At 47.4% G+C, this 11489-nt stretch overlaps 1 protein-coding gene and 1 long non-coding RNA gene across 2 annotated transcripts; one reads left to right on the plus strand and one right to left on the minus strand.

Annotated features, from left to right (window-relative positions):
• Window positions 1–4815: 4815 nt before the first annotated feature.
• LOC140420158 (uncharacterized) lies at window positions 4816–6396 on the minus strand. The gene is made up of 2 exons (XR_011946210.1): window positions 6292–6396; window positions 4816–5182 (listed from the first exon to the last, which is right to left on the minus strand). It is a non-coding gene; the product is annotated as an uncharacterized lncRNA (long non-coding RNA).
• LOC140420157 (uncharacterized) lies at window positions 6316–11072 on the plus strand. The gene is made up of 2 exons (XM_072504182.1): window positions 6316–6607; window positions 8761–11072. The coding sequence occupies exon 2, from the start codon at window positions 9120–9122 to the stop codon at window positions 10377–10379; it is 1260 nt and encodes a 419-aa protein (XP_072360283.1). The 5' UTR covers window positions 6316–6607; window positions 8761–9119; the 3' UTR covers window positions 10380–11072.
• Window positions 11073–11489: the final 417 nt, after the last annotated feature.

Consider the following 11489-nt stretch of genomic DNA (forward strand, 5'->3'; position numbering starts at 1 on the left):
GAGGGCAGTTTACGAGCTTTGAGGGGCTGACTGAGATGGTTGGGTTGGCGTGGGGAGAATGTTTTAGGTATATGCGGGTGCTGGACTTTGCAAGGAAGGTCTTCCCGACCTTCCCAATAGTGCCTGTCTCCTCGCTGTTGGAGGTGGTGCTGTCAACGGACAGGGGGAGGGGGGGTGGGGTCGTCTCGGTGATTTACAGGAGGGTTTTGGAGGAGGATGGGGTGTCCATGGAGGGGTTAAGGCGAAGTGGGAGGAAAAGCTGGGTGTGGCACTGGAGGAGGGTGTGTGCTGTGGAGGCTAAACGCCTCAACTTTGTGTGCGAGGCTGGGGCTGATACCGCTGAAGGTGGTGTACAAGGTGCACCTTACAAAGTCTTGTGGTCTTGGCACCTTCAGGTGATGCCACCTAAGACAGAGTAAATAAAATCAGGAATACTCAGGAAGTATCAATTTGAGGAGCATAGATCTCTCAGCGGTTACAAAGGAATAGATCAGAGTTTTAGCAACAGATGCTCTGAGCCTTGGGTGGAGTCAGGCAATGTTACTGAGGTGGAATCCAGTCTTCAAGATGATGTAAATATGTGGTTGGGAGCAAGTCACAGGGTCAAATATCACACCAACCATTTGGACAATCTCTTTTAATCTCAATCTCAAAACAATGACCAGGGTGAGGGATGGAGTCAGTGGCTAATAAATGGAGTTTGTTACAGGGGCTGAACGCAATGTCTTCCCAATATTGAAGTGGAGAAAGTTTCTGCTCACCCATTACTTACTGTCAGAACTGTGTGTGCCTTGGAGGGGAACTTGGATGTGATGGTGTTCACAGACCCAATATCCTGGTCCTTCAAGGAGGCGGAGGTTGAGGGTTTGGGAGATTCTGTCAATGTTCTGGTTAGATTTTGGAAATATAAATTCCCTCTCCTCCGCCTCTGCTCTCAATCTTTTCTCACTCTCCTCCCCCCACAGAGGCCTGAAACTTTTCTGGCCCAGACCTGTGGATGGTTCCCTTCCCTGAACGACATCAGTGAATCAGTTGTTCTTTTGTGAACATCTGGCAGTTTTCAAGGTCACCTTTTCCTAGTGCCGGCCTCACAAATGACCAGATTTCAGCTCAATTTCACAATCCACCTTTGTGTTTTTCTGGATTTTCTCTCACTCCTTTTTTTCTGTCTAAACTGATTTCACGGGATATTGGAAGGGGAAGGTTTGCATTTGGGAAACATCACATCAGGATCTGACGGAGTCGCTTAAGTTATCGTTACTGAATATCAACAGGTTTTGAACATAATATAAGAACTGGAAGCAGGAGTCGGCCACCTGGACCTTTGAGCCTGCTCCGCCATTCAATGAGATCATGGCTGATGTATTGTCGACTCAGCTCCACTTTCCCGCCAGAACACCATAACCCTTTATTCCTTTATTCTTCAAAAAACTATCTATCTTTATCTTGAAAACATTTAATGAAGGAGCCTCAACTGCTTCACTGGGCAGGGAATTCCATCGATTCACATGGAAGGAAAAAACACCGTTCACAGTGAAGAGAAACCATACATGTGTTGTGTGTGTGTGTGTGGACGAGGTTTCAGCCAATCTTCTGGCCTGTCAAGACACAAGCGCATTCACACTGGCTCGAAACCGTGGAAATGTGGGGATTGTGAGGCGGCATTTGGTTTCCCATCTGAGCTGGAAACTCATCGACACACTCACGCTGGGGAGAGACCATTCATCTGCTCCGTGTGTGGGAAGAGATCTACTTGGTCATCAAACTTGCTGACACAACAGCAGGTTCACACTGGAGAGAAGTTGTTCACCTGCTGTGTGTGTGGAAAAGGATTGATTGATTCATCCAAGCGACTGAAACAGTAGCGAGTTCACACTGGGGAGAGACCATTTGCCTGTACTGAGTGTGGGAAGAGATTCACTCATATATTCACCCTGCTGAGACACCAGCGAGTTCACACTGACAAAATACCTTTCAAATGTCTGCACTGTGGGAAGTGCTTTAAAAGCTCTGGAAAACAGATGTACCATCAACATGTTCACACTGATGAGAGACCTTTTAAATGCCCAGACTATGTGAAATGTTATGAAGGCTCCTGGGAGCTGATGTCCCACCAATATATTCACACTGATGAGAGACCGTTCAGGTGCTCTCACTGCGGGGCTGGGTTCAGGCGATCATCTAAACCCACTGTCCACCAGCGAATTCACACTAGGGAGAGGCCATTCATCTGATTGTGGGAAGGGATTCATCCACCTTTCTGAAACACTAGTGGGATCATATTGGGGTGATACAGTAGCACAATGGTTAGCACTGTTACTTTATAGCGCCAGGGTCCCAGGTTCGATTCGCGGCTTGGGTCACTGGCTGTGCGGAGCCTGCATGTTCTCCCCGTGTCTGCGTGGGTTTCCTCCGGGTGCTCCAGTTTCCTCCCACGAGTCCTGAAAGAGGTGAACATAGAACAATATGCAAGAGCAGCACGGTGGCGCAGTGGTAGCACTGCAGTCTCACGGCACCGAGGTCCCAGGTTCAATCCCAGCTCTGGGTCCCTGTCCGTGTGGAGTTTGCACATTCTCTCCGTGTTTGCGTGGGTGTCACCCCCACAACCCAAAAAATGTGCAGGGTAGGTGGATTGAACATGCTAAATTGTCCCTTAATTGGAAAAGATGAATTGGGAACCCCAAAATTTAAAAAAAAAACAGAACAATACAGAACAGGCCCTTCGGCCCTCCAAGCCTGCGTCGATAATGGTACCTGCCTAAACTAAAACCGTCTGCACTTATGGAGTCCATATCCTTCCATTCCCACCCTAGTCATATATTTATCTAGTTGTCCCTTAACTGCCTTGACCGTACCTGCTCCCACCACCTCCCCAGGCAGCACGTTCCATATATTTCCCACCCTGTATAAAAAACCTGCTTCGTACATCTGTTCTGAACTTTTCCCCGCGCACTTTAAACCTATGTCCCCTAGTACTTGACTCTCCTACCCTAGGAAAGAGCATCTGACTATCCACTCTGTCCATGCCACTCATAATCTTGTAGACCTCTATCAGCTCGCCTCTCAACCTCCGTCGTTCCAGTGAGAACTGACCGAGTTTATCTATCGTGCTGTTCGGTAATTTGGACATTCTGAATTCTCCCACCGTGTACCCGAACAGACGGCAGAATGTGGCGACTCGGGGCTTTTCACTTCATTGCAATGTTAATGTCAGCTTACTTGTGACAATAGAGATGATTATTATTAAAGACAGACCTTTCAAATGTTTAAACTGTGGGAAATTCTATAAAATGTCCAGGGAACTGATGTCCCATCAGCTTGTTCACACTGATGAGAGACCGTTCAGGTGCTCTCACTGTGGGACTAGATTCAGCAACTCACTGTATACCGGCGAATTCACACTGGGGAGATGCAAACTTTCCTCATAGTTAAAATTCTCCATCCCTGGTAACATCATCATAAATCTTCTCTGCAACGGGCAGCATGAGGTCCCAGGTTCGAATCCTGGCCCTGGTCACTGTCCGTGTGGAGTTTGCACATTCCCCCTGTGTTTGCGTGGGTTTCACCCCCACAACACAAAGTTGTGCAGGGTAGGTCGATTGGCCACAATAAATTGCCCCTTAATTGGAAAAAATTAATTGGGCACACTAAATTTAAATAAATAAATAATCTCCTCTGCAGTCTCTCTCGGATGATCACATCCTTCCTGTAATATGGCTGTGGTCTAACTGGTGTTTGATGCAGTTCCAGCACAATCTCCCTGTTCTCATAATCTCAACCCTCGGCTACCAAAGGAAACTATCCCACCTGCCTTCCTAAGCACTGAAATGAAATGAAATGAAAATGAAAATGAAATGAAATGAAAATCGCTTATTGTCACGAGTAGGCTTCAATGAAGTTACTGTGAAAAGCCCCTAGTCACCACATTCCGGCGCCTGTTCGGGGAGGTTGGTACAGGAATCGAACCGTGCTGCTGGCCTGCCTTGGTCTGCTTTAAAAGCCAGCAATTTAGCCCAGTGTGCTAAACCATCCTCTCACTGAAGAGAGTGAGAGACAGCTGAGAGAGACAGAGGGAGAGAGAGGAAGCAGAGGGGGTGAGAGGCACCAGAGAGAGAGAGGAACACCAGAGACTGGGAGAGGCAGGAGAGAGAGAGGAGAGAAGAGAGAGACAGTCTAGTCAGTAACAAAAATAAGTAATGGAATTGCTTTCAGACACGGATCAGCATGAACCGACACCACTTTATTGACAGATTGACAAGGTAGTCACTGTACTTGAATCAATGTTATTCACTTTTGGAATTGAATGAACAAAGGGTCAGATTAACTATATCACAATCACCCAGATTCAAATAGGTCTGTTTAATACAGAACAGGATTAAACCCAGTGTCCAATATTACAGGTGTCTGTGGCTGTTTGATGCCTGGTTTCATTGTACAGCTGACAAGCCCACAGCTTCAGTGAACTCGTCTACCCAGGGTCTGTTTCTAAACCCTCATCACAACATAATACCTGGTTAGCTATTTATATATGGTCAGCCTGGTTGGACAGCTAACACAAAGCTCAACCAGAAACTATGGTTCTTCTTTCAACTGATTCCAGCTCCGACATGCGGTCACAGCATCTCCAGCCTTCAGCTCTGTTACTGGGCTGTTATTGACATGAGCAAGAGAGAGACAGCAAGTTGCCTGAGGCTTAAATGGGAAGTTGAAACTTGTGACTCAAAACCAACTGTGTAAGATCTCTGAAAAGATCAGGAATTTTAAAAGATAAATTCTAAACCCAGTGAACAAATTAATGAGTCATAAGACAAAAACTTCAGGTTTTATGACTTTACTGCAACAAACTAGAAGCAACAATGCCTAAACACTATTTTTATAGGGAACGTATCCCTTAAACTACAAATAGAATGTAGCCCTTTTACTTTTAAGACAATCAAAAATCACACTCCATGGTTACGTCGCTGAAGTTGTAACTCAATTCTCCTGGAAGCAGCCCAATGTGATTCTTCGTTCCTGTGTTTACTTCCATTCTGTTCCTTTTCCTGATTGGCAATCCTTAACCCCAGAAGTGTCTTTTGCAGTGATGGTTCTCCTGATGATATTCAGGTCCCCATAAACCAAGTGACTCCTCCAAATCCTGAAGTGGCGTTAGGTTTTTTTCTGCAAATCTTCATCTAATATCCTGTAAAAGGAATTTACAAATGGAAATTGAGAACAGGCAATTCTAGTTTCCATCCAACACACTCTCCCTCCATTCTCACTCTGCTGTAATATTCATCCTCCTAATTCTCTAAAGGTGCTGATTCAGGCTGACTGACAGATCCCTGCTCCCCGTCTTGGAGAGGCCTGAAAATCTCCATGCAGGCTGCCAGACAGAAATATGTCTATGTTACTGAACTCAAAATGTGTGGAACATACAGACTGGATTCACTTCCTTTCTCTTCAGCTGCTGCAAGTCACCACTGTCCCCTCAGAATGAGGAAAGAAATGGAAAGATAAAGTATACTTGGAGCAGCTGCTGCCTCTTGTGGGGCATTCCAGAACGAGAGGTAATAGTCTTACGGTAAGCGGTAGCAAATTCAAAACAGTTTTAATTTAAAAAAAAATTTTTTTTAAGAATACCCAATTATTTTTTTTTCAATTAAAGGGCAATAATTTAGTGTGACCAATCCACCTACTCTGCACATCTTTGGGTTGTGGGGGTGAAACCTACGCAGACACAGGGAGTAAGTGCAAATTCCACACAGACATTGACCCAGGGCCGGGATCGAACCCAGATCCTCAGCGCCGTAGGCAGCAGTGCTAACCACTGGGCCACAGTGCTGCCCTGTTCAAAACAGTGTTGAGGAGAAGCTGCTTCTCCCAAGGGCTGTGAATCTGTGGAATTCACTACCCCAGAGTGCAGAGGAGCTGGGACAGTGAGTAAATTTAGGGAGAAGTTAGACAGATTTTTAATCTGGTTGAAGGGTTCTGAAGAACTCTCAGGACGGTGGAGATAAGGCCAGGATGAGATCAGCGATGACTGAATGGCGGAGCAGACTCGATGGGCCAAATGGCCTAATTCTGTTCTTATATCGTATGAACTTCTGAAAGGGGCAGACATTGATTTGCTCCCAGATGTTGCCCAGAGGAGGACGTTTTAGTCTGAAACCCATTGTTTAACCTCCACGTTGTGACATCACAAAGGAATTCATTCTCTAAATCAGCCAATAGGAATCCATTCGCTCCGTGGTGACGTCACTGCATTAGTGCGCACACGCCGGCGCGCGGACACGCGAGCGCCGCCCCCACCCTCAGTTCCGTCTCCCCCAACACATCCTCGAGACGGTTTCCAGCAACCGGCTGACAGTTCCGGCCGTCGGTGATCGCCCCTTCCCTGACCCGGGACTGCGCATGCGTCGGGGAGCTCACTTCCCCGGACCTTACCTCTCAGGTGTTGTCCAATGGGAAGATTGGAGGACCGGAAAGACTCTGCCCCTCCGCCAATCAAAGCTCCCCCATTGTCTCGATGCGAAAGCTGCACATGGAGGTTTCTGCCGAGAAAGCTGTTGTTCCCCCCAACCCTGAATGAGCTTGAGCTGCACACAGACTCCTGTCTCCAACATCTGTGAGTAAAACACTTTCTTTTCTCCCCCTTTCCATTTCTTTTCTCATTCTGACCTTCAATTGGTCACTTGCAGCAACTGAAGGGAAAGGAAGTGAATCCAGGGAGGGTGCAGACTCTGCAAAGCTTGGCCCAGGTCTCTCTCTCTTAAAGACATTAACATCCTTTGCCCCCTCAGCTTGACACATTTATTTGTCTGGCTAAAAGGACGATCTCTTTCCCAATGTTCACAATTAAAGGGCTGGTTTCCCCAGGAGATGGCTGACATTTAAAGGGTCAGTAAACAGGCCAAATCCAACCCAGCTAATTACTTCCCTGTCGGAATACTCTCCATCATCAGCAAAGTAATGGAAGGAGTCATCAAAGGTCCTATTAAGTGGCACTTATTCTGTAATAACCTGCTCCAGGACGCTCAGTTTGGGCTCTGCCAGGGTCTCTCAGTTCCTTACCTCATTACAGCCTTGGTTCAACCAACATCCTGGCGGTTACCATTGGTCAGAAACTGGACTGGACTAGCCATATTAATACTGCAGCTACCAAGGCAGATCAAGGGCTGGGAATCCTACGGTGAGTAACATGCCTCCTGATGCCCCAAAGCCTGTCCACCAGACATCTACAAGCACAAGTCAGGAGTGTAATGGAATACCCTCCACTTTGCTGGATGAGTGCAGCTCCAACAACACGCAAGAAGCTCGACTCTATCCAGACAAAGCAGCCTGATTGATTGCATCGCCTTCCACAAACATTCAAACCTTCCACCACCGACAAACAGTAGCAGTCGTGTATACCATTTACAGGATACACTGCAGTAACTCATAAAGATTCCTCAGACAGCACCTTCCAAACCCACAACCACTCCCATCTAGAAGGACAAGAGCAGCAGAAACCTGGGAAGCCCACCACCTGGAAGTTCTCCTACAAGTTGCTCACCACCTTGACTTGGAAATATATTGCCGTTCCTTCACTGCCCCTGGGGCAACATCCTGGAATTCGCTCCCGAACAGCACAGGGGATGTAGGGCAGCATGGTGGAGCAGTGGTTAGCGCTGCTGCTTTACGGCTCCGAGGTCCCAGGCTCAATCCCGGCTCTGGGTCACTGTCCACGTGGAGTTTGCACACTCTCCCCGTGTTTGCTTGCGTTTCGCCCCCACAACCCAAAGATGTGCAGGGTAGGTAGATTAGCCACACTAAATTGCCCCTTAATTGTAAAAAATTAATTGGGTATCCTAAATTTATAAAAAAACAAAGTGGGAAAAAAAAACAGCACAGGGGATGTACCTACACCTCAAGGACTGCAGCAGTTCAAAAAGCAGCTCACCACTACTTCGGAAGGGCAACTGGGATGGGCAATAAATGCTGGCCTAACCAGCATTGTCCACATCCCGTAAATTAATTTTTAAAAATTCAATATTGGACAGAGATATGTCGAGTGTTGTTATATGGTATGTATTGTAGCTATTATTGATGGTTCTGTAAGACAATACATGTATTATTATTTCTCCTTTTGTAAATATTACTGTACCTACATTATATATTTCCAGTCATACAGTCATTGCAGCACTGACAGAATCCATTTGGTAACTCAAGTCAATGCTGACTCTCTACAGCAATCCAGTCAGTCCCATTCCCCCTCGATATCTGTGTTCCCCTGAAAGTTTATTTTCTTCAAGTAACCATCTTATTTTATTTTAAATTATTGATCATCTCGACTTCCGCAACCCTTGTGGGCAGTGAGTTCCCTGTCATGACTACTCCATGACTAAATAAAACTCTTCCCCAGAATTTCCCTATCTCTAATCAGTAAATGTACTTGTATGGAGATTCTCTACTCTTGTACAGGTTTTAGTGAGTTTAGATTTGTTGATCAGCACCTTCAGGAAAATTGGAAGGGAAAGTAAGTGAATACAGGTCTCTGTGTCCAGGACAGGAAACAGTGAGCTTGGATCTATCAATCAGCCTGGATCAGCATCTTCAGGAGAATTGGGAGGGCGAATATTAGTTATAGCAGAGTGAGAATGGAGGGAGAGTGTGTGGGATTGAGATTTAGAGCATTTCAGGGAAAGAGAGAGGAAAGAATGTTCGATAGAAACTAGAATTGTCTGTTCTGAGTTTCTATCCTGTACTGACAATGATTACTATTGTAAAATCTGTTTGCAGGAAGTTCGAACGAGAGGAATTTGAGGCCGATATCTCAAACTAAATATCACGTCAAGAACTGACTGAGTCACTCAATTCTTGGGATCATCGGCCTTTAAATCTAGAAGGAGAAATGTTTGTCTATTCTGTCTGCTTCAAGAGATTTTAAACATCAGTGTGTCTGGAAAAGCACTGAGACACACACACACACACGTGTGAGACTGTTACAGAGCACTGACTGTGGAAAGAGCTTTAACCAGTGACACAGCCTGAAAAAATACGGCACCATTCACAGCAGGGAGAGACTGTATAGGTGCTCTGCGTGTGGACGAGTCTTCAACTGATCGTCCAACGCGGTGAGATGCAAGATCACCCGGACCATGGAGAAACCATGGAAATGTGAGGATTGTGGGAAGGGATACATTGCCCCACACGAGCTGGAAAGACATCAACGCAGTCACACTGGAGAGAGGCCTTTCACCTGCTTTCAGTGTGAAAAGGGATTCACTGACATTGGCAACCTGCGGAGACATGAACGAGTTCACACTGGAGAGAGGCCTTTCACCTGCTCTCAGTGTGAAAAGGGATTCACTGACATTGGCAACCTGCGGAGACACGAACAAGTTCACACTGGAGAGAGGCCTTTCACCTGCTCTCAGTGTGAAAAGGGATTCACTCACATTGGAGGCCTGCGGAGACACGAACAAGTTCACACTGGAGCGAGGCCTTTCACCTGCTCTCAGTGTGAAAAGGGATTCACTCAAATTGGCAACCTGCGGAGACACAAACGAGTTCACACTGGAGAGAGGCCTTTCACCTGCTTTCAGTGTGAAAAGGGATTCACTGACATTGGCAACCTGCGGAGACATGAACGAGTTCACACTGGAGAGAGGCCTTTCACCTGCTCTCAGTGTGAAAAGGGATTCACTGACATTGGCAGCCTGCGGAAACACGAACGAGTTCACACTGGGGAGAGGCCTTTCACCTGCTCTCAGTGTGAAAAGGGATTCACTCACATTGGCAACCTGCGGAGACACGAACGAGTTCACACTGGAGAGAGGCCTTTCACCTGCTCTCAGTGTGAAAAGGGATTCACTGACATTGGCACCCTGCGGAGACACGAACGAGTTCACACCAGGGAGAGGCCATTCAACTGCTCTGACTGTGGGAAGGGATTCACTCGGTTATCCAGCCTGCTGAGACACCAGATAGTTCACACCGGGCAGAAGCCGTTCATCTGCACTGTGTGTGATAAGGGATTCACTCGGTTACCCCACCTGCAGGGACACCAGAGAGTTCACACCGGGCAGAAGCCGTTCATCTGCTCTGTGTGTGATAAGGGATTTGCTCAATTATCCAGCCTGCTGAAACACAATGTCACTCACACCAAGAGCAGGCCCTTTAAATGCTCTGACTGCAGGAGGGGTTTCAAAAGCTCACAGCGACTGATGTCCCACCAGCGCATTCACTCTGAGGAGAAACTGTTCAGCTGCTCTCACTGCACAAAGAGCTTTAGAACCTCCACCAACCTGATGAAACACGAGCGAGGTCACACCGGGGAGAGCCCGTTCACCTCTCCGACTGGGAAAAGCTTCACTCGGTCATCACTTGCTGAGCCACAATGTCACTCACACCAATGAGAGACCCTTTAAATGCTCCGACTGTGGGAGTAGGTTTAAAAGCTCTCGGGTACTGATGCCCCACCTGCGCATTCACACTGAGGAGAAACTGTTCAGCTGCTCTCACTGCACAGAGGTTTCAAACATCATCCACATTGCGGAGGCACCAGCGAGTTCACACTGGAAAGAAGCCATTCACCTGCTCTCACTGTGGGGAGGGATTCACGCAGTCGTCCAACATGCTGAGACACCAAATGGTTCGCAAGTGGTGTTGGGTTTGATTCTGCTGTTATTCCTGCTGTTAATCACATCCAGGACTGAACCTGGAGTGGGTGGAGGGTTTTGCCTCCTCAACTCCTCCTGGTGCTCGGACGTAGCGACCCTGCGAACTACTGCTCCCCGGACCTGGAATAGCTGACTGTGAAGTACCGTCCATACTACCTTCCATGGAGTTCACTTCTGCCATCATCACGGGGGTCTACATCCCACCCCAGGTGGAAGTGAAGAAGGCGCTTGATGAATTGTAACCGCTATAAATAACAATGAAACAGAATACCCGGAGGCCTTGTTCATCGTGGCCGGCACTTCAAACAGGCCAACCTCCAGAGTGGGCAGCACGGTAGGTAGCATTGTGGATAGCACAATTGCTTCACAGCTCCAGGGTCCCAGGTTCGATTCCGGCTTGGGTCACTGTCTGCGGAGTCTGCACATCCTCCCCGTGTGTGCATGGGTTTCCTCCGGGTGCACCGGTTTCCTCCCACAGTCCAAAGATGTGCAGGTTAGGTGGATTGGCCATGATAAATTGCCCTTAGTGTCCAAAATTGCCCTTAGTGTTGGTTGGGGTTGCTGGGTTATGGGGATAGGGTGGAGGTGTTGACCTTGGGTAGGGTGCTCTTTCCAAGAGCCGGTGCAGACTTGATGGGCCGAATGGCCTCCTTCTACACTGTAAATTCTATGATAATCTATGAAAATTCCACCAACACACTTCCTGTCCCAACAGTGGCCCCAACATCTTGACCACTGCTACACAAACATCATGGGCACCTGATGATCCATCCCGACTGCACTTTGGAAAGTTGAACCACAAGATGGTGCTCCTTTTCCCAGCATACAAGCAGAAACTTAAGCGGG

The sequence above is a fragment of the Scyliorhinus torazame genome, chromosome 5 (genome assembly GCF_047496885.1).
Source record: "Scyliorhinus torazame isolate Kashiwa2021f chromosome 5, sScyTor2.1, whole genome shotgun sequence".
In the NCBI taxonomy this organism is placed as follows: domain Eukaryota; kingdom Metazoa; phylum Chordata; class Chondrichthyes; order Carcharhiniformes; family Scyliorhinidae; genus Scyliorhinus; species Scyliorhinus torazame.